Source organism: Rhagoletis pomonella, unplaced genomic scaffold (genome assembly GCF_013731165.1).
Source record: "Rhagoletis pomonella isolate Grant_MI unplaced genomic scaffold, Rhpom_1.0 Rhpom_scaffold_00002, whole genome shotgun sequence".
NCBI lineage: Eukaryota > Metazoa > Arthropoda > Insecta > Diptera > Tephritidae > Rhagoletis > Rhagoletis pomonella.
In genome coordinates this window covers 57,344,891-57,372,687 of record NW_023458556.1, presented here as the reverse complement: position 1 = coordinate 57,372,687, position 27,797 = coordinate 57,344,891, and the positions used below count along the sequence as shown (strand labels likewise).

The 27,797-nt window shown below is 32.3% G+C and overlaps 1 protein-coding gene across 1 annotated transcript in view; it reads right to left on the bottom strand.

Moving 5' to 3' along the window:
- Positions 1-27,797, bottom strand: part of LOC118753906 (neurobeachin-like) — a 156,487-nt gene that overhangs the window by 82,958 nt on the left and 45,732 nt on the right. The window contains exon 2 of the mRNA XM_036488786.1: positions 13,607-13,711. Within this exon, the coding sequence (XP_036344679.1) occupies positions 13,607-13,711 (105 nt within the window). The remainder of the gene's footprint in view (positions 1-13,606; positions 13,712-27,797) is intronic.

Here is a 27,797-nt window from a genome sequence, read left to right as displayed (position 1 = left end):
AATTTAATAAATTTCAGTTTTAAACCAAAAAATAATATATAATAAAAATACAACAAATAATAACTAAATTTAAAAGCAGCAGCCTTTAGAGTAACAGAAATGTAAAATTTTCATATTTTTTGACGCTCTTCGTACGCTGAATTTTCACTCTACACTTTTTTGTCTGCTACTGAGTCAAACGACAACAACGTCAATATCAATTACAACAATCAAATTCTGGGAATTGCAAAACATATTTAAGCTCGAAACTAGAAATAAACGATACAAATATACAGCTGAGCAAATGCTTTGTGACTTATAGTCTAGTTACTCTAAACTTAACTTAACTAACGTAAGAAATCATCAACGATTACTCAACGCGTCAACTAAGCCAGAAGCGAAAATATTTTGTTTTTGTGTTTTTCTTTTCAGCTAATGGTCAATTTGCCACACGAATAAATTCCTGAACAAAAATATATTGCGTTGGTCTATATATTACGTTACATTACGTAAATTAAGTCTAGACAAACTGAGCCTTTAGCTTCTGAAATTTTATGTAATATATATTGGGGTTATAGAAACGTCTTGCGGGAAAAATTGGCGCTGGTCAACTTTAAGCTCAAATAAAAAAAAGTGATGTTTCAATGTCTTCCTCAGAATTGTTTAAATCTTGCATTATGGTTTTAGATGAGGAACCCAGACATGACACCTTTTTTTGCTCTGTAGCCAAACTTTGAAAATATCGCAATTTTTCAGCGAAGCTAGTTCTGAAAATATTTCTGTTGCAGGTGCAAGTTGGCGCAGATAAAATTTGATTTATATACAAAGGCATACCTAAATCATACCACCTAAAATTACATATAAGACATATACACAATCCATGACAATCACAAGAATCCATCTCCACGAATTGCAACAACATTTCGGACATTCAGATAAATAAAGACAACAGTTTTCGAAAGGTTCACATGCTTATTTTTAAATCACGTTATGAAAATTGTTTAAATTATTCGATTCTATACACCTTTATGAATAATTTCCATATTCAGTTATTAGTTTAACTTGAAAATTTTACAACACAACTCCGGCGCGTAAATTGTCACACAAAACAGAAATAAATACACTGACTTTGACAGCATACGGAGAGAAAAAGAGTTGCCATGTGACAAGGTTTTTCATAACTTTTTAGCAACTCTAACAATTAGTAATTCAACGCTATAGTAGTTTAAAAAACAAATGGTTGAAAATTCAACTTTAGACCTGTAAATTAGAATTCTTGACCATAGTGCAATGGTTCAGTTGAAGAAAAGTTTGTAAAAAAAAATACTGCTTGAATCTCTGCCACTTCGAATAGTTTATTTTTCATCGCTACACGGGTAGAATATTTACTTATGACAAAAGTCGAAAAATTATATCGAGGGATTTTTTTCAATAAGAATCCTATATAAGAATTGACCTTAGACTTAACTGTCATCGGTGATGCTTATTTTGACCTTGTATATGGCGTGTCAGAAGAATTTATTAGAGACTTTTGTAGAACTATTCTATACAGTTCGAAAATTTTAGCGACCTATTGTGTTTTGATCGATATTTTGCATGTCTAAGTACGAATTTATTAGTATTTGTTAAAAATTTCAGAGCACAATAAGAACCTCGCAAGGCAAATGTACTGTTAAAGTTTTGTTTTCTTTTTAATTCGCTCGCATGTTTGTATTATAAATTCCAGCAAGCACTACAGCGAAATGGAAAAGAAAGTCACTACAAAACAGACGGTAACTGACAATTCTGAAACACATCACAAGCCCACATATAATAAGTATATAAAAATGTACATGTGTTTGAGTTAACAGGCATACTTGCACACAGAGCTGCCTGTTGACTTTGCTGTATTTCTTAATAATTAAGTGCTCCAAGTAAACTTTGACTGCATAGTTGTGGCTAATGAAAACCCAAGGACAACTGGAAAAGCACATACGCGTTCGTATAGTTTTGCCAGGAGGCGCAGCAGCTGCATGTTATTTGTAAGCTCACCGAAATGTTGAACGTGTTTACATACGGTTCGTTAGCGAAATCAGCTGCTAGTTATGTCTCCAGAAATATAGCGCGCAAGTTTTTTCATTTACTTTTATTGAGAACACGCACACAATTATGTGCATGCATACCCCGCAAACCATTTTTCAGGGTACTCTGAATTGTAGAGAAATTTTAAAGAATTCGTACAGATCTCATCCGATTTTTTGCCGAATTTTCTAAAATAAAATAAACTGTGCACACTTCGATTCCTTTACGAAATTTCGGAAGAAACTCGGCAAAGCAATGAAAATAATCGTGCTAAGTGAAGAATTTCTTGCACATTTTTTTTAGAATTTTCTTTATCTTTCGTACAGAAATTTCTTTTCGCGTTAGTGTCAACCACTTCATATAACACCGTGCGACAGTAAATTTTACACACAAAAAAAGAATATATTCACCAAACTATAGGCAAATTAAAGTAAAACTGCGTTCTTAGTTTTTCTCTTTCGGACGTCAGCGTTTTTTCTTTTAAGGACTTTGAAGTTTAAAAAATATGATTATTTCAAAAAATTATTTAAAAAATGCAGTGCAACATAGAAAAACAATAGGGGTATCATATAAAAGAAAAAATGCTGTAGAATTATAACAAAATAAATAAATTGATGCACAAGGATGAATGGATATCGAAAATGCTCTTTACAAATTTGGTCCTTAAATATCCTTCAAAATTTACAATACTTATTTTTGAAAAAAATATTGCTTGAGGACTAATATACACGCGACCCTATCTGCGAACTTTGTCCTGCAAACTTTATTAACTTGAAAATATTAAATTTATTTAAAGCGCATTTTCAATACCTATTCGTCCTTACGAACCAAAAAAAACTATATTGTTTTTAAGTTCTAAAGAATTTTCTCTTTCATTTGATACCCTTCTTGTTATTCTACATTGCACTGACTTTTTTTTTAATTTTTTTAATTGATCATATCTTTAAAATTTCAAAGTCCTATAAAAAAATATCCTGAAGCACTTTTACTGTACTTGAACCATAATTTCGTGGGTTTATCGCTTTTTTCATGTGTTTTGAATTTTTTTTTGTTTTTGTCGCACGGTGTAATTTCCTATGAAGATTCGTAAAAAAATCGCTACAGAAATGAGATATTCCTTGAACTTTCGTTAAGATTTCGTATACACCCTCATATAGATGTACATAAGTATTTACTTACATAGATACAAGCAGCTTTGCTGGAGTCCTACTTTATTTGATTTTAAGCGCTTCTTGTGCCGCAAAGTGCCTGGCATAGTACTTTCTTGTTACTTTTGTTGCGAAAATGCAAAATAGTAAAATATCCACTGCTTCGAGATTATCAAATATGTACACACAATCATACTTGCACACACACATAGAGTAAGATCAACTCTGTTATGTGTCAATATTTGCACAATTTAGCGACTTTCAAGTAGCGCTCCACTACTGTTACTACTTGCCAAGTTTATGTAAACAAGAGTGCAGTGTATGTTGAAAACGAAGTTTACATTAAGCAGTTTTGATAGTTTGCATTAACAAACAGACGCTTCGGCAAGAGATGAGCGTCAAGTGCCATGAATTTGTAGTGGATATTTAAACAAAATTTCAATAGAGTGGAAGTTCTTCTTTGGTGTAAACACAAAACTTAATAACGGCAAAAGTTTTACATAGCTCCCGCAGAAGTATGTTAAAGCTTGGATTTTATAGAAATAAATATGTTCATACCAAGGTACCTAGACGGCAGCAGACTTAAAATGTGCATGAAATTATATTTTCAGCCAGCCAGTTGGCTTTTGAACTTCATGCAGTAAGCAAACATGTGGAGTCATAAACGAGTCTTTAAGGAGTCCTGTTTCGGAGTCTTTACGACCATAGTGAGCTCATTTAACGAAATGCAGGGGTTTGCCTTCTTCCGAAGGCCGACTTATATGAGCTTAAATTCATATAAATTCATTAAATTCATAACACTTATTGACCTCAAATATGGGTCATTTTGGTCTCATAATGAATCATTTCAGACTCTTTTTGATACTCTCAAATGGCTCTCATTGGCCTCATAAATGGCTACTTTTGGACTCTTATTTTAGGTTGTTCTTGTGAATCTTATTGACCTTATTCTGTGACTCACTTTAGAGCCATATTTGCAAGACCACTCAGCTGTTTTAAAATACTTTATATATGTACATACCATATGTGCATATATCGATGCCTCTTAACCATACCATACTAAGTCTGACTAAGTCTAAGGTGATCACCTTAAATAATAATAAAGCCACCTCCAATATCGAACTCTTAGAAAGTTAGTACTTGCCAAAAAGACCGAGGTGACTGATGTGCGTTACAAATTATAATTTAAGGCGAAGATATAAATTTAATTAAATTTCCGAAGACATGATGCTGATATATGAGCGTGTGACTTGCCAGCTTTAATAATAACCAACTTCTAGTATGTACTAATCGCAAAAGCAAGGCCTTACAGCTAACAGCTGGAAATTTCTCTACACAAAAGTTAATCATACGCCATGGTGGTCAGCTCTAACAGCTGTCAGCATTAAATTTATTAGCGCGATATATAGCAACTTTGTATAGACGAAAGCAAAACGTAAAATAAAAACTAACTGCAAACAACTGTGGCGTTGCAGGGAAAATGCAACAAAATGGCATAAATAATAAAGCAGCTGGACAAAGTGCAACAGAAAAATATAAAATTGTTATTACATTGCTAATGTTATGACCTTCACCGCCATATGGCCCGGCATGAGCGCCAGCAGCAGCAGTTGCAGAAACCATAAAATATGAAAAACGAAAGGATAAGAATGCTGAAAACAGGCAATGTGCTGCATTTTGAGCAGCGGCATGACCTAGCCTCTATCATTTGTACATATGTATGAAGCGTGGCAGCGAAAATGAAAAGAATAAGGAAATTTAAGCATAAAAAACTGTAAAAAAAAATGTTGTATATATTTGGGTGATCCAAAAAAATGTAGAGCGAAATCAACTTTTTGGAATTTTTGTGCGGTCACACCCAGAATTGCCGGCCGTGCCCCCGGGGCTTTGAAAATGTCCGTATATTTCGCACGGGGAAAATACTTTTTTTGTAGAAAAATATATCCCCTTACAAATTTTCAAAGCATAAAATTATGATGGGTATTTACCATAAAATTTTTACTAACTATTTTTTTTAAACATGCTAACGATAACATAAAATAAAAATGTTTAAATATTAACCGATTTCAAAATGAAAAATGAGGGCCTACTTATTTTCGATATATTTCAGTTCCGGGGGATGACTGAAAAAAAATAAAAAATAACTTCCTTAATACACACATTTACACAAATATATACGCTTATTAGCGAATAGCTGCAGGCTCAAAAACTAAAAGAGAGGAGGCAATGCATAGTAAATGAAAAAAGGAAACACTGCTCATAATAATGGGAATACTAAAGGATAGTGGTGGGGCAGGCGCAGTGCTACAAAGTGTTGCACAGACAATAACATTTCAATGCTAAGTAGGAATTCTTCAAAATCATAGCTTGGCTTAGGAAGAGCTATAAACGCAATGCGCACATTAACGCCATTTATTTGGGGGAAATTGTGAGAAATGACTGCAACGATTTATATTCATGCAGCAAGCATTTGTATGTGGATACGCTGAAGGAAATTAATCTAATTGTTCGAAAAATACAAACATCCCGGCTAGCTAAACAGAGAGCGTTTCGAAATAAGGATCCGAAAGGAGTCTTAATTTTGAGCTTGTTGGGATTGTTTTTTGGTAAGTTTCAAAAAATTCACCTTTTTCTGAGGACTTTTGGAGTGATGAGCGTTAATACTCTTTTATGGGAGCATTTTTTTTTTAATTTTTTTTTTATCTAAAACTGGTTACAATGTAATGCAGAAGCGGACAATTGGTACGAGCGTAGGATATTCAATGTTAAATTTAAATATAATTGTACATGGACCAAAGTTTGGACTACTCACAATCACCTATAGTCTAGTTTGTGGTGTGCTCTAAGTATATTTCGAAATCCTACGGGGATATGGTTGTATATGTGTATATATATGTACGTATGTGATGAGCGGCTAGCATTTCAATGTATGCTAGTACCATTTTCTTGAGCTGCTGGAAGCCAAGTTGTAGACGCTGCGCATTGTAGTTATGAGAATAATAATGGCTCCACATCTATTTTCCTGGGGTTAATGGCTACTTTTATAGATACAAGTAGTTATTTTTTATTAACGCACTTATGTAAGTATATATGATATATGAGTATATAGTGGTTCAAATCTACTATAAAAATGTTGGTCGTAATTTTTGTCCATACAAAAAGTAATCCTAAAATATTTAAAATTTCTTCACTCTTACAATTGCACCTATAACTTTCTTTGGATCAAAATAGATAAAAATTTTTCGCGACTACAAAAAAGTGGAAATTCAAACCACAAATAGCTGGTACTGAAAGGGTTTTATGTTTCGCTTTTGATCTCTTAAATATATATAAAACAAACATAAAGGCACTCACTTCCATACTGCCCCACAACCGCGTGCAGTATGCATAACTGACAACTTTTGATACTGAGCATTTTTTCATTGCTAATTTACATACGAGTAATCTGTGGTCGGTTAGCAAATCGCTGTTTTAATAGCAAGCATAAAAGCATTCGTACCACTGGTAGCAAGTGACCAACGAACCGTCAAGCCGCAACGTTTGTGAATCACCAAAGCACTTTGATGTTTTTACAGCATTAAACCTCAATTAAAATAACCAAAATAATCAGCGTAAAGAATTCGGTTGTTAAGTTCAGTACTCGTAAAAGTAATTGATTTTGTGTTCAAATTATCGCTTGGTTGACTTGGTGCTTATCGCTTACGAGGTTCGGCCAAACGCTAAGCAAAGGGCAAGCCAAAAATTATGTTTTTTTTTTGTTTAACAAAATTTAGTTTTCGCACTGACTTTGTTGGTACGTCTTGTGGGCGTGGAAGTCAGACGATTATGCAGTATCTTATATTTTATGCTTCCGAGCTAATCCCAACTGATTCACAGCATACCTGCTTGCCATTAATATTCTGTTTGGCCATTGAAGTTGATGCGTGACGGGTTATTTTTAGTCACTTCTAAAGTAGAAAAGAAGATTTATTTGTATATTAGGAACAGGATTCCTCGTAATCGGCTGGCGGGAGCTCAACATGCACACATCAAGGGCAGGTAGACCGCCTTCACGCGAATGTAAAATCGATTTTGGTATCCTAAGGACTTTATTTTACAAAGATTTCCTTTCTTAACATGGAGGCGCTTTCGCAATGTATGTACTACCGCGGTCAATTATCATAGCCCTGTAAGGTAAAAAAGAGCGTGACACAGGGTGGTCTTCTTCCATCCCTCTTCTATATAGTGATTGTAAACGAGCTGCTAGAGGAGTTGGTCGGTAGTCAGACGGCAGAAGCAAGACCAACGAACTGCTCACATTGGAATCAGTGCGGCAATTAGAACCAAAGTGAGTTTGCTAATGCCTTCGATATCGCAGATAAGGCAGCTGTGTCTATTCTATTACTTTCGTGCTCTTCGATTTCATTCCTGATAACAGGGATTATTAAGTGGCTGGCCTGGCACCAGCTTACTTTTCTCCACGCATATTTCATCAAGTGTTGCATGGACGGAGGGCAGTGGTTGAAAGTAGGCACCGGTGAACTTTTACACGGATGGGTCAAAGCTGAGGGAAAGCTCAGTGGATAGGTCGTTTAAGAGAAGCTCACACAAAACCGTCCTTAATTTTAGACTTTCGTATCACTGTACCGTTTTCCAACCAGAGATTTCTGCTATTATGGAGGCAGTTGATTGGTTGGTGTTGTGTGCAATCGCAGTAAGTGGCAGAACCACCAAGAGAATATCCGGGCTCAGTTAAAAAAATGTACCGGCTCCCTTTTTAACCAAAGAGTATGACATACTTAGATTTGCAAGAAACTACATGGCTAGTAATCTGGAAAGAAGCGGCATCCCAGCCGATTTCGCAAAGAAGAAAAAGAGTAGGAGTATACTTGACTACTTGATGGCCCCGTGTTAACTCGGCGAACGCTGGACAGAAACCCGGACTTTCACCTTTGCAACGTCTTTTTGGCCAATGATAGAGGTATTATTAGGTTCTCAAAGCCAAAACCCTCAATTCGGGTGGGTCCATTGACCGGACACTATCCGAATAACGCAGCTGAAGAGGAGGCCGTCGGTGGCCGAGTGGTTATAGGCGCGATGTAATACTCTGTAGGCGAGCGTATTTTTGCCATGTAAAAAAGCTTCTCATCAAAACATTTTTAATTGTGAGTCGGCCTTAAGCCGCCGGTCTCTCTTCTTTGTTTCAAGAAAATAACAGCAATTCTTACTAGAAATAAATACATATATACAAATTACGAAAATTTGCAAAAAGTACAAATTTTTAAACTAACAGACCTCTGAAGAGCGTACAATGTCTGTTTCCAATAGCTTTAAAATAACCATTTTCACTTTGTACAGTCAGGACTTGATAATTCGGACCAATGTGTGCATATTTAAGAAAAACAAAATCCAAAAGTTATTTAAAAAGTTGCATATCAAAGAAGTAATAAAAAATTTATAATTTAAAAATATTGTACTACCCGCATTACTTCGAGGCAATTGCCTAGCTTCTTATCAAATTGTCCGCTTTTTGGGAGTCAAACACTTAGTTTTAACTTATAAAGAAAATATTTTTTCTAGTCACTTTGCATGTGATCAATTTGGATTTCCTGATTAAAGTCTGGTTAGATTAGCAAGTTGTGACTGTATTTAATATAATTTTGCTTCGAAATATTTACATAAACAACAACTCTTTGTGTTTTTACTTAGGAACGAATTTCCCCCATTCGTCGTTCCAAATAAGATCACACCCTTACCCTAGTGGAGGCAGCAACGAGCAAAATGAAACGATTTTGCTTTCATCAATCCTCACCAAAGAAATCCTGCTCCTAAAAGAAATAAATTAAAATTAAAACCATCTTCCTTTACATAAAACTTCCGTAAAATTATACTCAAAATTATACATTCAGCTCCAAAATCATCTCTCTTTGAAGTTTCTTCTTCTATTTATCCACCGCCGACTGAAGCACAAAAAAGTGCTGGTATTTATGACAGTGTTTCTAATTAATCGGCCAATCTATTGAATATGCAAATAAAAACACTTCCTTAGGATCTCTTGCTTGCCAACCCAAAAAGATTACATAACTTTGAACGCCTGTGTGCATATATACATATGTATGTATGTGTGTATGTACGCGTGCTTGCAAATTTATAGGCATGTAAATTTTCGCCCAACTCAATGTTTGCAACACTTTAAAATTCAGTAATCAAATCGAGAGTACATATGTATATACACAGTTGAACTTCAAGTTCAAGCAACGACCTCACCTCTCATTCACCGGTTAGTCCACTCGTTGCAAACGAAAATTTTAAAGGTAGCAAGTTTTTTGAAGCGGAAATGGCACAAGGACAAGAGTAAAATGGTTGGATGTAGTATTACGACTTTTACTGTTGTTGGCAGGTGAACGAGTGTAAAGCATACAAATGAAAGCATAAAGGTGTGAAGAGTAAGAAAGAGGAGAATAAAATGAGAAAGAAGAATATGAGGAAGTTCGAAAACGTAGTTGTGTTGGTAGCAATGTAGTCACATTTGTGAATTTATGTTTATTTCAAGGCGACTGGCAACATGCGACCATCTAACTAATAACCAAGCCAAGGTGCAACACAGGCAATGGTTGTTAAAGTAATAACGGTAAAAATAAAATGGCAGAAAAAACACATGAGCTACAACAACACTATATAAGTGAGCTAAACAAATGTTGTTAAGGCCGTACAAATCGAAAACTCGCAGATTCAGCAGCAGCACTACTATTTAGTACTATGTATAAACGATGTTGACAATAAATCCCTTTTATGGCCAACGAATACACAAGAAGGTAGTAAATTATACTTTTCTCATTGCTTTTACACTTTTCAGCCGCTCAGCTGCCCTTTGACTACACGCTTTAGCACTTTGACACATTTTCGAAGGCCACTCACGTTTGCGTCAGTGTGTCGTGTTTGGCATAGCAAATTAGCGTTACAGGTAGACGAAAAAAAAAAATAAAAATTTGTTTGGAAAAAGATAAATTTACTTTGCATACTAAATGTAAGTCAGTTGTTTAGGACAAAGTTCTGAGGAGTTCAAATGTGCCTAGAGTGCATACTTATTTATGTATACCAAAAAAGGCATGCAGCAAGCTTGTCTCTTTAATATGTACATGCGCATAGAAAATTTTTTTTTTTTATTTACTAGCAAAAACAAATATTAATGAAATTGAAAATTACACCTTTTATTTTATAATAGAATTACATAAATTTTTTTAATCTTTTGGAGATTATGCCGTTTTATTAGTGAATGGCTGAGTGGTCAGTAGAGCATTCTACTTTGGTAAAGCACATTTCTTTTAGAACCACTTTTTTAATTTTTAATTAATAAATAGTTCAGTTACATAGTTTTTTTCACTACAAAAATGATAATATGTCTTGCTTGGACTAGGTGTCAGATTTTGAAAGGCTGAAGAATTTCATTTTTAGAATTAACAACAACTTCACATACGGTGGGAAAGAAACATGTAATAAAAAATTTTTGTTCTTCTGCAACACCGCCAACTAGCGTTTTAAAGTAATGATTAACATCTTGACTGTTGCTAAAGCCTACTTCCTTTTATAGTCTGGAAACCAGTTGGCCACAAGTACCACTCATTCAGCCTTAGTTGAGGACATTTTGGTGAATTGGCTTTTATAGGAACCATATTTAAATTATTCCTTTCAAAGCACACTAAGGCTGATGTTACGTGTTGATTATTGTCCTGAAAAATGAGAAAATACTGCTAAAATGTACCTTTCGTCATTCATTATGCAGCATATGAACTTCTGAAAGAAACAATTTTTTCATCATTTTTAATGGTTTTTTGCGGTATAATTCTCGGCAGATTTTTCCGGAACTTTTTTCACCTTTTCATTTTTGGCCCTGCTTTTTGGCTTAGCTCCAAGCAAAAATTATAGTTTTAGCCATAACGCCCACCTCCAATCAATCGCTATTCCGATTACCCTGTCATTTTCACGTTAAATAACTTTTTTAAAATTTTTTTAATTTAATTTTGATATTTCAGTGCAGCAATATATGAAAAAGTCTGCCACGTCCACATTTCTGTTAGTACAAAATACGCAGCACACAGGAAATAGATAAAATTCACATAAAAAAACATTTTTTCGATAAAATTTCTTAAAGCAATTTGCAGCTTTCAGAGACCAGTCAAAGTCTTAAGGGTAATACCCTACATCAGAGTTTTAAAAGGTGTTGCTAATTTTCTCAAAATGAAAAAAAAAATCAACGCACATGCTTTGTATGGAAGAAAATTACTGACATCGTCAACAAAAAAAAAATTATCAAAAATCAACGGTGAACCCCAGCTACTTTGAACTTTCACTCTATTGTACTAAAATTGAATGTGCTATAAAACTGCATACTAAGATATTTGCAAAAAATCTAATTAAAAGGCTCGAAATTTTTACGAAATTTTGTTGATTTTTTATTGTTTTTTAATGTTGCACAAAGATTAAAACTTGGATTTAAATGGTTTTTTTTTAAAGAATATACAATATTTTTATAAAAAATAGTTAAAATTAAAAAATATTACAATATACAATTTTATTGCAAAGTTAGAATTAACATAAGCAAGGAGTGTCAATACCCATACGGCTTCTAAGATAAGAAACAATTTTTTTTTTTTTTGAAATTGTTGATAGAGGGTACTATAATCCCTCGAAATGTTCGTATAATTACCCTTTCAAGAAAATCTTCAGCAGAGGCAAAGTACTTTTTCAAGCAACAGAAATTATGAAAAATATTGCTTATAAATTTTCATGAGAGCTGGAAACTAAGCTCAAAGCCATAATGTCACCATTGTAGAACTTCTATGATTTCTCCGGGCAAAAAAGTGTATGAAAATATTTTTCCCAGGCCTCACTTGAAGTTAACTTAATACAACTAAAGTAAGAGAGTTCTGCAGAGAATTAAACCTTTCAAATTTAAGGCTCTAAAATTTATCAACTGCTAAATATTTATCTTAACTGAGCAAATGAGTCCGCAGATACTTTCGATGAATGCAGACTGATCACATTTCTTAGGCTTTGTGGTACATTTTTGGTAGGACATTAGCATTTTGATCTCCTTACTTCGATTATCTAAAAATTTTCAAACTAGCACATTATGAAATTTAATTCATAAATGAGAATATATGCGTGTGGGCTAATTTTGACGGCGGGAGTGAATTTTTTTTAATCCTCTCGGAATTATGAAATATGATTCATCGCGGACTAAATAAACAAATTCTCATATAAAAATAATATCAATGTATAAAATGTTTTTCTGCTAAAAGTGTTCACCAATTTCATAAAATTTTTTTTATTACAAAAAAAAGAATTACTAATGTCATTACCTGTACCCACAAAGTTATTTTTTTTAATTTTTTGTCGCTGTTTTTCCTTCTTAAAAGTGTTCGTTCTAGCAAATATTTTCCCGAAAAAATATTTTTTCCCAATAAAATAATTTTTTGCCAAAAAAAAAATTCAATTTTTTTTTTAGTTTTTTTTCTTAAAAGTAGTTTTATCAAGAAATGCATCTAGATGCTCTAAGAATATTTCTGCATCTAAAAGAAAATTTTGAAAAAAACGTCGCTTACGTTATTTTGGCGGTTAGTGCCGATATTTTCCAAAACATTAATTTTCCGGCAATGACATAACGTTATTCCAAAAGATAAATAATTTTCACATATAAACGCAATTGTTTCCCTTCTGGGAAACATTATTTTGTTAGAACATTTGCTTCCAATGAAATATTTTTCCACAAAACTAAATATTTTCCATGCATAAGTGTATTTTTTTGGAAATACTAATTTTATACATAATTTTCTTAAAAAATATTTTTCCCAATATAATTTTTTTTTGTAAAAAAAATTAAAATAAAGCAACTTTCCGCCTAAAATGATTCGTTTTTTAAACATACTTCCCGAAACAAATAAATTGTACATGTTTGGTAATTTCTGTTTAACTGTTTTTGCCAAATTATGTTTTTACGAAAAAAGATGTTTTTTTCTCAAAAGAAAACTTCTAAAAACAAATTATTTTTTAACTCAAATTTTTCAAAAAAAAATCTTATGCTGACAAATGTTTCTAATTTTAATAAGAAAATTTATTTTCTAAACTTCTTGACAAAATTAGCTAAATAATCATAAGTCACATTCACTAAATATAAAATATGAACCTGCTATAAACTCACTCAATCTCCATTTCAATAAAATATTCTTTTGGAAAATGTGTTTTCCATAATCCTGAAAGGTTTAACTACATATGTAAAATATGATTTTCACGAACAAACAAACAAAAAGTAATAGAGAGCAAAAAAACACTAGCAAAAAATACCTTACTACGTGGATTCAATGGAAAATTTTCCTTGGTTGCTAACTGGCATGTGATTGCTCTGTTTGGCATTTAACGTGTCAAAAGAATAGATTTACCTGTAAATTTGGCGGGCAATGATCCAGCAGTTCAAGCATGTGTTTAATGTTTTGTGCATCTTGTATCACAAAATTTAGTTCCATATCAAATTCGCCACCGACGAGCTGTAAGAGAAAAAAAAGAGATAAACATCAAAAATGGATTCCAGAAAAAGTGCTTCATTGAAGTTTTTCGCTAATGTTAACTCTTAGTTTAAAAAAAAAAGAAGTTAGCAACTTGTAGCGAGCAAAAATTAAGTTTTTGCGCGCTTAAATGGCTGTAAATTTAGTTTTCGTTGAAAAAAAAATCAAGCTACACAGCAACAACTGAACCTCACCGACGCAGCAGTAGCAAATGAAATTAAATGTAGCAAGACGCGTGAGTGTACCGCCTAGTGGGGGATGGACGCCTGGGCGGTTGTGGTAACGCCTGCGTTCCGGCGGTGGCGTAAATGAAAAGCACACAAAAACTTTACGGACTTAATGAAGCGCATTGGAGAACACAGTCAAGCGCACATAAATCCTTTGCATAATCTGTTAGTATGCATGCGTATAATACACATGTGTGTGTGTGTGTGTTTCAGATCGATTATGGATTATGTATGTATGCACTCATGTGTATTATGGAGATTTTTATGAATAACCACAAATTGAATTGGATTAAAATTTGCTGCTGCAACCAACGCTCAGTGGATTTCATAGTTTTTATTTTCTGATTTATTTTTTTCCAGAATTCTTTCCTCCTCCCGTGGACCTATCCTATTGCTAAAAATAGAATATGAGCAAATTATACACAAACGGAAAAAAAACAATAATGTGCGAAAATATACATAGTAACCATGGTATGATACAAGCACGGCGACTGCCAGGGTAATGAACAGGAAAGGCGAGGAAAGAAATTGAAAAACTCACAAAACATTTTGCACATTTCATTATGTATGCATGATAGGAAACCACATGTAGTTACAACCACATGCGAGTTGGCGGAAGCTCAACAAAAAAAATACATCTTCACATACATAACCAATACACATGTATGTTTACAAACATATAAACAAAAGCACATATGTACATATATAGATGAGTGATATACCATGGTAAGCACGGAAAAAATGTAGCCTACGAAAACTTGCGTTTACAAGTAGTGGGTTGTTGCGTATACGCCCTGTTGGTCAGCCAACTTACAAATTATTCTATGTACATACATATATACATATGTATTTTTATTACGTACGTTAGTATGCGTGGTCATATTGAATTGCGCCTGATTTTCGCTTCGGATGGAATTATGTGCACATAAAAAATTTAATATTGGTAATGGTGCAGGCGCATGTTTAGCAAAGTTTGGTTTTCAACAAAATGTTTTCAGAATGCTTTTATGTACTTAGTGTTCCATTAAGCAATATATCTCGTTTAAATATTACACATAAAAAAATTATTTTTGGTTTTACGAAACGCAAAGTTAGCATATTTAAAAATAAATTAAATTTAATTCAATTTAATTTTATTAACAATATTAGAAACAGAATATAAAAAATAGTAATAAAATTAAGCGAATTGAAACAGAATAAAATTAGAGGCAGATAAAATAAAAATAAAAAATATTAAATAAAATTTAAAATAAAGTAAAATACATATACGTAAAATAAAATAAGATAAAATAAAATTATAAATAAGTAAGTTTAAATAACAAATATTATAAGAAATTTAATAAAATATATTAAAATAGAAAAAGCAATAGAATACATTTTGAATGGGCGAAAAATTTATAAAAATAAATAACAAAAAGTTTAATGAAATAAACAAAATTAAAAAAAAAAAAAAAATAAGTGAAGAAAAATATTTAAATATGATAAGATAAAATTAAAAAAATATAATACATAAATAGAATAAAGTAATTAACCAGCATTAAACACTTGAAGGTTTTCGGCTGCGAATCCGAACCTGCTCAATCAAAATTTGACGATAAAGGTGTAAAAGTTCGCTTGGTAAACTACGCATCTCACACTAAAGCTTACAAATTATACAATGCCAGCACAAAATCAATTGTCATAAAAAGGACTTTATATTTTACGAAAATAACTTTTGAAGCTCGTTCGCAGCTATGAATGAAGACCACGATTGTGAATATTGTAAGGAAGAAAACGTTTTGATCGGTATGAAAAAACAACCAAAATTCATGTTCGACGAAGTAAAAAATACACAGATAGAATCGCCAATCGTTGGCGGTGTAGAAGAGAGTGAAAGTGCTCGAAAACGGAAAAGAGGTAGGCCAAGAATACGCCGTGAAGGCAAACTCAGCAAGACATGTACGGAGTTGATTTGTGAACCAGCGGAGCATTTAAATATGGGTTTTGAAGATCCTTTTTCGGTTTCCGAAGCAATGAACGGTGATGATAGTGCCGAATTGAGAAATGTCATGCGGGCAGAATATGATTCTTTGATAAAAAAATAATGCATGGACGCCTGTAGACCGACCAACAAATAAAAACGTTATTGGAAGGAAATGAGTGTTTACTAAAAAAGTGTGGTACAGATGGTTCTATCGAGAAGTATGAAGCGCAGCTTGTAGCGCAAGGTTAATTGCAGCGACTGGGAGTCGATATTTACGACATATATGCGCCTGTTTCTAGATTCCGCATAATGTTTCTTTTCACTATATCAAATCCAATGACATTTATCGTGAGATAAGTCAAACCACGTAGTCAAATTTTACAAAACAACAGTATCTACATATAATACGCGAATGGATTTTTTGTGCTGATAAAAGATCTGTACCGATTGCCCGATTTTCAAAAATAAGATGTCAAATTAAAGCGTTAGGTCTGCAGATGTTCAAACTTATTTTAGTTTTTCGCAAAGAGTTGCCACCTGTTGAAAAATTAAATTCAAATTATTTAGTAATCAATGCCATCAAATCCGCACCGTTCGTTTGATTTTCCAAAATGAGGCGTCAAACTAAGAGCCTTGGACTGTAGACGTGCAATGAGGTTTTACTTTTTTGAAAAGAGTTGCCACCTTTAAGAAAATTATATTCAAGCTATTTAAAAAAAAAAAAAAATCAATTATTGAAACTGGGTATCAATCGAGATGGTTTTGAAAAGCTTTGTTTTTTAGCTGAACTATAGGAGGGTTGCCACCTGTTTAAAAAATCTTATTAGGGAAGAAAAATATGTATCACCATATCGGTGCCAAACGAAAGGGGTTTCAGAAAGTAGTCGTCTGAAAATATTTTGAAGAGAGTTGCCACCTGCTTGAAATATCGAATTTAGTTTACTTATACACAAGTTATACGAAATATGAAAATACGGATGTCTAACGAAGGAGTGTTAAGAAATCTTTAGTTTGAACGGTAAGAATATTATTGAGGTGTTGGAAGAGAGTTGCCACTTGTTTAAAAATGTTAAATTGAAATTATTTTATAAGCTAAATGAGTTATAAAAATATGGGTATCAATCTAAGCGGGTTTGAAAATTTTTTTAACTGTATTTAGCGTGGTTGCCACATGTTTGAAAATTAAAATTCCACTTAATTCGTCAGTTAATTAAAATATGTATCGCGGTGTCCGGCGAAGGAGAGTTAACAATGATTAAGCTTGAAAATACTTTTGAAGAGGGCTGCCCACCTGTTTGAAAGGTTTAACTCAATTAACTAATTCAGAAAGTATATGAAATATAAAAATACCGCAGAAAAACGAAAGAGTGTTCAGAAATCTTTAGTTAGAACATTTCGAATGTGTGAGAGTGGCCACGTGTTTAAAAAGTTACATTCAAATTATTCAGTAAGTTCGATTAAGTTTTAAAATATGGGTATAAATTTAAATGGATTTGACAGGGATTTAGTCCTGACCTTTACTTAGGAGGGTTGTCATTTGCTCGAATAATCAAATTCGAATTAGTCCATCAGTTTCTTGAAATACATGTGTATCACAATGTCAGACGAAAGATATTTAAGAAGATTTTAGTTTGAGAATACTTTTGAAAAGGTATTTCAAAAATGTGAGGTCAAATTAAAGACCTAAGCCTGTAGATGTATGATAACGGTTTAATGTTTTTAATTAAGAACTTTTTTCATCCGTATAGGGTGAGTTGAAATTCGATGAAAATAAAAACATGCACTATGCGAGACTGCTCTTCACTCAGAAACGGTTGAATGGTTTTGATGAAATATGGCTCTCGAAGCTATTATAACTTTGACTAACATTTGGAATACTTTTTAAGCTTTTGAAATGCAATTTAGGACGTTTTAACGCCATGCGGGTTCACTAGTATTCATTTATTTGTGCACCCTGCTAAATCAATTTCCTGTAAATTTTTGGACCATAACACTTGAATTATTATAAACGGCATTGATTAATAGTCCAATTGTGTATCGGTGACAAAAAGTTTTTAAACGACAAATTTATTTTATTATTTTTCACATTTTTTTCCGTAATAAAAACTGTGACAAGAATTTGTCAGTCATACAGAATAGTCATCAGTCTGTAAAGTATACATTCACGTCTAGTATAAATGCTAGCAGGTGTTAGCATAATTGACAGGCTTTAATTTTTGAGCACAGCCTAAAAAAAAGGCTAGTCAAACTCTTCTTTTGGCTTTTCATATGAAATTCTTTCAGCAAAAAAATTTAATAAAATCTGCATGTTGTATTTGTTGATAACCGACAACAGAAGCACTAATTGCAACTCGCCAAAGCCTTATTAACAGTTAAAGTACGCAGTAAGGACACATGAATGCTGGTAAGTGAAGACAGACACCAAACAATTACGCTTTAATTAAATAATATATGGTTTATTTTTTTTACGGTTTTGTATTTTACTTTTCCAGCGTCATTTGTTGATTTTCACAGATGTGTCTGTAATTTTAACTGATTATATGACATCTCATCAACCTTCTACTTGTTAAAGGATTTAAAATAATTATATTTCCATTTAACGTCTACATGCATACACATTTACACATTCATACATATATTTATATAGGCACATAAGGATGTACATATATACTTGTAATATTCGTTTGCTTATTAAACGCATTTGTGTTTGTACATAAATATGTGACTATGTGCATTTCACCTGTTATTAAGTAATAATTACATATGCATGCATGTATGTATAAATATTTGTATATTCACTCTCTATTATGCTTGCATCAAGCAATAACTGTTGACGAGCCACGCAAACATGCACAAAAACACAAAGAATTTCAAGCAGCTTTTTGCACACATTATAATTTATAATTATTAATATTACTCATAATAAAAGCGCTTTGGCAAGTATACATTGCGTATACGTAACCTTTAATACGGGTTCAATATGTAGCAGTGAAAACAACCAACAAGTAACCTTCGACATCGATCTATGTGGTAATGAGAAGAAATTAAAACACAATTTTTTCGCGATTTTAGTTCTCTATAAAAAAAAAATATATTAAATTTTTACACTTTATTTGCTTAAAAACATTTTAAAATCAAATTGCGCAGAAAAAAGCGTGCAACTCTTTCAACAAGCGACCGACGAAACTGTTGCAAAAACTCTTTTAGCGTTAATACAAATGATATCACAATTAGGTGGTAGCAAAAAATGCTGCCAAAAAATAAACAAAAACAAAACAAAAACATATCATTAAGTCAACACAGTGAAATTTTAAGAAGCATTAACAAAACCATTAATATGCGTAAGGAAGGAGAATCGCAAAAATGAAATGTAAATAGTCATAAGTTAAACCCATCGTGTCGAAATGAGGGTGTGCCTTTATATATATTTTTCATGCTGTTCCTATTTTTCGGTTACGCGTGGACATTCAGACGCCAAATTGGTAGCCTGCTGCTTGGTTGGCAACCTGACGCTGCGTACGGCAACTGCGTGGCAGTTCGCCAAAGAAGTTCGATGGCTGCTAAGTTAATACTTACATAAATATGTATGTAGCCTTTTGTGTTTAGGTATGCAGACAGCGGTAAGAAGTACTTGAAAAATGTTCAATTTTGCCGAAAAACTTTTTTAGCTTTGCTGTAAAACGGGGGTTTGCCGTGCTTTTGTTCGCACGTTCATTCGTTCGTCGTCTGTGCGTATCGCTGTAGCGGCGCCCGTCAGACTGCCGTCCTTCGTGTTTCGCTTAAGTGTGTGTATGCCTTTTGCTCTTTCACAACTACTCATTTTTATATTATTATTGTGCTTGGGTGCGTTTTCTTTTCAGAAGTAAGCGGAAAATTATTGTCTACTAAATTTGCTTTCAAAGTGCATAAAATCTATAAAATCCTTAAATAATTTACGTAAATAATTTTAGTAAGTCTTTTTCTAATATTGGTTCTAAAGCAGTTGAAGTCATGTATGATATGCTATTTCTGTATTTGGTATCGACTTATTCGTTGTATGTTCACATACACATTACATATGTTTAGGCGCGACCACCAACACCAAGCGCTATGTGCTGCAAAAATTTCCTTCGTTAAATTTATAAAATTTTTGCACATGCACTTCTCAGCTGCCATGTAATAAAATTTTCCTTAAATTATAATATTATGGTACTTCAAAGTATGCTCAGCCTAGTCTAATGCATCCTGCGGGCAATCCTTATGGAGTTTTTTGCCGACTATACTCTTTAGTCCAATAAATATTTTTTTATATAGGTAAATACATACATACTTGTACATGCAAATATACAGGTCTCCTCTCTCATTGAATTTTTCTTTTTTGATAGTTAGCAACACATTTTTTCATTAAATATTATGTTACCAGGCTAGTCTGATCTATGTTTTTAGTGCGAATAAAACTACATTATTCCTTTTTCTGACCCAACGTTTCGCTAAAACATTTTTATCATCTTCAGGGGCAATCCAGCTTTATTAAATCTGCCACAAACTATAAAATTAGGGATAAAACGATACCATGGAAGTATCGATACTTGTACTTGGAAGTAGCAACGAAAGAAAGAATCGATGCCTAGTAAGTATCGGTACCTACTTATATCGATATTTGTACCTATATAAAAATTGTTTGTATAAAAACGCCATTACATATCTATGAATTTTTGTCAAAATAACTTATGTGACTATAATTTTTGATTCTAGGCGAATGCTACTTAATCTTTTTAAGAAAAACTTTAAGTTTTAAAACATGGTTTACTAGGATGGCCTCTCAGAAAAAAAGAAAAAGGGCAAAGTCCAACACGTTGTTTTTAAAAAGTCCCCAGAATTTTGTTAACAGAATTGTCTTCGTTTGTATGTATGTACGTATTTTATTTGTTATACTTATTATTTATTTTGTACAAAGAGAAAGCGATTGAGAACAAAAACAATTATTTTTTAATTTATTTCATACAAATGAATTAATTAATAAATGTCATCTGTATTATAACACTGTTCAACAGCAGTTCTGCAAAGTAACAATGGTATATGTATTTCTGAAAGAAGTAATCATGTTGATAATTTTTAGAGTGAAAAGCTAAGTCCATTTGTAGAAAATTTAAAGGGGAGGAAAAAAAACTTTTCAAAACACTTCCTTCAAGAATTTTGAAGAGGCTCCGTTGCAAATTAAAAGATTTAGAATTTCTTGTGAGCTTATCGTTTTTTCTGTGCCTCCTTTGGACTTAGTAAATTTGCCTTTAATTGAATATAAACTTGAAGACGTTGCGTTTTTAATTTACCTTGCTTCCTATATCCAAATATGAGTTTTCACAAAAAGTGGACTTAGCAACTTTTCACCTCAAGCTAGCGATATGTTAATGAGATGATTATAGGTCTTTCTTTGTAGGAATTTTTCATTGGCAACTAAGCTGCCAAAATTTTTTAGATATTCACAATAATAATTAGATTAAAAAAAGTCCGGAAATAAAATTGTCACTGAAACGGGTTTCGATACAAATACTTTCTTCCGATACCTACTCAGTACTCGGTTCAATAATATCGCTACCAAAATTACTTGGTATCGGACGAAAGGTATCGAGTATGTACTTTTATTTACTAGTATCGTTTTATCCCTACATAAAATACAAAGGCACATTTTTCGTTTTTGTCATTAATTTACCTTGCAGGACAGGCAGATATTAAAGTTTTATGAATATTGTTTAGACATGATTTTGTTTTTGACTTGAAAGCAATTTTTTTATTAAGAAATAATATTTAGTTATAAAAATACAAGTAAAAATAATTGTATGTTTTGGGAGCTAGTCAAGTAAAATTGCTATGAATTTATGAACTGTGTATTTTTGTTTTTTTTTTAAGTAAAATGTATTACGATTTTGCAAAACAAATAAATATAAATTGCAGTTTTTTTGTTATAAAATCTTCAGTAAAGATATTTCTAGAGAAAAAAGATTTTTTTTTCCAGTTTCACTAACTTTTTTACGGTCTTTTCGAAAATTTTATCATCATTAACAAAAAATTTCTAGCACCACTGATGGCAAGCAATATAGGTACACACATGTATATACATATATTTATCGATTTTTACCCAATGATCTGTCAATATTTCCTTCACATAGACCTTAACAACCGTTATGATTTATTTGCAATCTACATTTAGCTGAAGCTTGTATAATATTAAAAAAAATTAGGAAAAATTTTCATGAAGTCACCTGAAAACATACTTCATAAGAATGGTATTTTGTGTAAAGTCAATTTCTTTTAAACCTTTTATTTTAGTGACTTATTGTCGTTAAAGTATATTGCTCATTCATACGCCACCTTTGTGAAAAATTTCACTTTTATATTTGAATTTTAGTGAAAAACGACTCCAAAATCTTCTAAAAATTTTAGGTCTATGCATCTACGGGTATTACTCTCGCTTTTTTTTTTTACGCACTAACCTTTTCGCATCATTTCAACTTGAAAAGCACCTAAGCTGGCGTATAATTTCACCCAAGGTGGAACGAATATTTTCTACTTACTTCCACCTGTTTGGATTTATTTTCACTTCTCTTTCGTAATTTTAGACTAATTTTATGCTATTCTTCCAACGGCCAATACATAATAACTAGAGATGCTATTTTACGCTATCGCCATTTCGCTTCACAAAAATGCCAGCAGCTAGGATTTTTGTAAAATTTTCCGCTGTCACTTTTTGAAAAGGCGTTTTTGTGTATATGTATGTACATAAATATATAACACATTGCCTTACAAATACATGTGGACGTTTCTCAACCGGTCAAAAGGTTACAAAATCGTATCTGTTTCAGAGCTTTCAAGTCAGCGTGGAAAAAGGGTCGTCTTTTTTTTTTGCCCCCATAGCCGAATTAAATTAAAACTCATTCAAGCCAGCTAATGCGAAAATATCTTTGAAACCAGATTGTTAAGGGTTGATGGTTGCTACATACATATAAGTATATGCCTTTAATATGCATGTATGTATACTATTGGACATCTTAGCCTATTTATGTCTATCATATGGAGATGTAGAGAGAGAGAGAGAGAGAGGGTTTTATGAAGGTCACATTCATGTGTTCACAATAAAAAAGAAATTAGTCTGTCTTTTAAGAATTCTATGAATTTTCTAATAGGACGTTCGTCAGAAAAGTTAATATTGAACTTTTCGATGAAAAAGCTGTGACTGAATCAAGGCGCATACATAAATTGAAAGCGAAGCTCCGTGTAAATACTTAGCAGAAATATAAGCGCCAACTAACTAAATATATGTACATAGATACACTCCCATATACTTGAATAGGGACAATGATTTTTCCCTTTTTTCTGGGTTATGTTACTTTTATTTAATTTCCTTTAGTTTTCGAGTAAAATACAGTTCGCTCTTTAACGAAAACCATAAAAAGTTTCAAACTTTATAGAAAATTATAAAAAATTTAGCTAATTTTTATAAAAATTTTAAACTTTTTAAAAGATTTTTAAAGTATGCAGTTTTGTAGCCCATTTAGTATTAGAATAATAAAGTGCAACTACCAAGCAGCTACAAATTATAGCTTATTTTTGACAATTGATCTGACGATCTTCCGCAATGCAACTTTAAATATATTTTATGTTGCTCATTTAAATTAATTATTTTTATTTTTTTCAACTTTTATTTTATTTATGATTTGTTAGTTAATTTAGTTTTGTTTGACATTATTTTTTTTTATTTTTAGTAGTTTTTATTTTATCTTGATTTTTGCTTTATTTTTTTTTTTAATAATATTTTTTATTTTTATTTGTAAATAATTTAATTAAATATAATTTCTACTAAATGTTTCTATTTTTCATTTCATTAAATTTTATTTTAGTTTATTTTGTTTTATTTTTACTCAATTGTGTCTTATTAGACACTTGTTTAATTTAATTCTTTTGTATTTTATTTTGCAAATTTTTTAATTTATATTTTTGTTTTATTTTATTATTTTTTTTAATATTTGCTTCATTTAAGATTATTTTACCTTAATTTTATTTTGTTTTTCATTTCTTTTTTATTTAGTTCCTTATTTCAGTTTATTATTTATTTAATTTTTTAATTTATTTTCTTTATAATTTTTTCACTTAATTTTTTTACTTCCTTTTGTTTTGTAATTATTTATGTTATTTTAATAATGTTTTTTCTTTCACTTTTACTTTTACCTTTGTTATGTTTATTTTAATTATTTTCATTTTGTTGTTTTTCATATTTTATTTTAATAATAATAGAATGGCCTTCACGCATACGTCAGTGTTTGGCCGCACTTCTCCTCCGATTTGTGACGTCCGCCTTGACTTTGAAAAGTGATTTTATTTTTGATAAGCTGTTTTTCTTGGCAGAAATACACTCGAAGGTTTGCCATTGCATGCCAAAGGCCGACCGACCGCTATTAGAAACAACTTTTTTTATTTTATTTATTTTTTTCTTTGTTAATTTTTTTTTTCATTTTATATTTATAAATTGTTTTATTCGCTATGTAATTATTATTTTTTATTTGATTTATATTTATTATTATTTTTTCGGCTTTATTCTACTTCCCTTTGATTTACTTCTAATTTAATTTTGTCATTTTTTTATTTTATTTTTTATTATTATTTTTTCATTTTATTTTATTTCACTTTACTTCATGTACTTTATTATGTGTTATTTTATTTTCGGCCGTCCTTATAAAGCATTATTTTGTGGTAAGACAATTTCCGAAGCTTTTGTCCTATTAATGCATCCAGTGTCAGGAGTTTAGCAGGCTGGCTGGTCTAAGAAACCTCACATACGAAGATTTGCACAACCTTTTGTGCTTGCTCAAGTTCTGCTAGAGAGAAGTCTCCAAAGTGAAAGAAGTACCGCTACTTTCTTAATTTCCGTAATATCTCCAAAAGTTTAACAGCCATCCCAAAGAATATAAATTTTACTACATGTGGCCTGCACGCACAGAATACTCCTTAGCTTTGCTTCAAAAGTGCAAAATATTGTATCCAAAAATTTGCAAAATATTTGAAAAAATTGTTATACCAAAAATTTTTTTTTGTAAAATTTTGGTTCTAAGACAGCGATTTACATACTTTGGCAAATCTACAAACATTTAGAATATTTTTTCAATAGTTGTTGATTAACAGAAAAAAACAACTATTGCATACTCACGTAATTTAACACTTTTTTTCTTTAAAATAAAATTTCAGATTATGACTTTTTATATTCACAACAACACACTGTAAGCCAGTTTGTGTATATATACTTCATTCCTCTAATAAACTTTTTGCCTTAGCCAATATCCCCGCAAAAGCTTCGCCGCACCGCACGTCTTTATAATTTGTCAAATCAGATAAAAGTCAGAGAGTTCTTGTATCTTTTGCACAATGTCTGACCGTCTGCATGTTTCTCCTTAACGTCACTGTGCTTGCTGAGTGATACTCATACAATATCTACATATACTTCCCGTATTCATTTATTTGTTTGTATAATTTTTTTTACTTTTGTTTGCCATACAGCTTTCTTTTATTTTCATCTTACATCTATTTTGCTTATACGTTTACAATGTATGTAGTATATTTATACTCATTCTTTTCCTTTCTGTTTGTTGGACAATTCTTCTCAACTCAGTTAACAAAGTGCATAAGTTTACAAAAGGTTATTCTAATGCTTTCATGCCAGTTCGATAAGAATTGATCGAATCTTCGCTTAAACATGATTGCAAAGGGATGTAGGCAAACAGCTATTTTATGTTGTTGTTTCTTGCATTTAAAAGTTCAATAATAAAAATTGCTTTAAGCACTAGTATTTTCAATGGTGCAGAATGGAAATGCTTAATTGAGGATAACTAATTCCAGAGCCTTAATACGATCCTCTTTGATTGCTCATAACAGCTCATAAAATAAAACTTATATTTCGTTTATATTTGGTGAAAGTAATAATAAAGAGGTTTTTTGCTACGCCGCGCATGAAATTCTACGAGTGTAAGATTGCATCTTAAATATTTTTATTCAAACTAACAAAATGACGACGCTCCGGTGAAAAGATCCTTCGACTCCACCCCCATGGGTGGACATGAACGCAATGGAAGGACCAAGTGCAGAAGGACCTGCCTGTGCTCGGGATAACCAACTGGCGTAAATTTACATAGGAGAGAAGCAATTGGAGAAGCTTTTTGGTCTCGGCTCAAACCAAATACAATAATTTAACCCCTTTATTAAAGCAAAAGGAAACCATTTATAAATTTCCAGAACACACTTAAAAACTTAAAATAAAATTGTTTAATTAAAAAAATTTATTCTTTTGAATTGTTGCATTCCTTTCTCTGCCAAAGTTTGTTTAGCTCTTGCTCCTTTCACAATAAAGTTGTTGGCATTTTCAACAAACAGGTTGTGATGCCCTTGAAGAAAGTTTTGATTATAAGTTTCTCGCTGACATGAAAGTTTCATTTCTAAGTTCACAACTTAATTCAATTTGCATGTCACTTTTGCACTACTTTTTAATTTAAAGGACAAATGTCAAATCTCTTACGCTGTGCCGTCTTGCGAAAGCGTTTTATAAAATCTTTGCTCCATTAAGGTCCGGAAGTGTGTGCTTGTGATTTATTTAGACTCTTAGCTTCTAAAAAGCATTGTAGCTTTTATCGTTTGTCTATAAATATTAAGCAAATAAACTGTTTTAAAGGTATCAAGTTATACATATTTGCAGCCATTTATAGATATTTTTCCCTTCTCTCTGTGGACATGCAGCAATAGGTTTCATCCCACGGCTAATTTAGCACTTAAATTTCTGCAGCTCGTTATTTGCCATTTATTTATTATTTTTCTTGCCTGGCTCCCTTCTTCCATTTGTGTAAGTAAATAAATTGCGTGTTCTTTCAGCAGAGGTTCTTTTCTTATGTTTGCTCGTCGTACAATTTGTTGTTTAGTAATTATTTACACTTATCATTAGGGAATTTTTATATTTTCGTAGCACTTGAGTGCTTGATAAACGTTAGCTAAGATTTTAATATAAAAAAAATATATATATATATATGCATGTACATAATCATTTGCCTTGCCTGGTATTGAGGTCACCCCTTAGAGCTTGCTTTTACCCTCAATTTCAAGTTTGACTCACTCAGCATTGTCTACCGGGAACGATGATTATTTTCTGAAAATCTTCTTCTTGGTAATTTATTTATTATCTCATTTGATTCACTCATTATTTCCGTTATTGAAACTTGCAAACGCTAAGACGGCATTACTTCGAAAACACTGAGTATATTCTTCTAATACAAGCTGAAAGCAAATCAAAAATTATATTAGAAAATTAGGTTGCAAACAAATTTTTTCAATACCAGGAATAGGAAGCCCAACTAATTTAAAGCGTAGAAGCTCACGTCCCTTCAATCGACCAAGGTAAGAACAAGACTAACGCTGACGGCACGGCCCTGACGGGAAATCGGCTGAGATAGTAAGGGGGGCGAACCAGCTACTAAGCATCATTAGATGTGACGAATAGACGCCCGAAGATTTGAACCTCAGTTCGTCCTTGACAATCCACAAGATAACAAGTTCAGCTATTTGCATCTCGGGGAGTATATCAACACCCACATAAGGTACTATCGAAGATTCTATGTGAAAGACTGCAGCCTCTACGACGCCTTTTCCGAGTTTAGTGTACTCTCAAAACTAATACAGCTAAATAGAGGCACATTGAGCAAAGCATTCAACTCCGACAAACTGAAGGTCAAGTCCAATTCAAATGCAGAACCCTTTATAGGCGAACAAGAATCCCGCTCTATGAATCTTTCACCAAAACGTCGAGCGTGCCGAGCAAAGATGGAGAGGCTTTGGCGACTTTCGATAAAACTATTTTAGGCAAGATCTA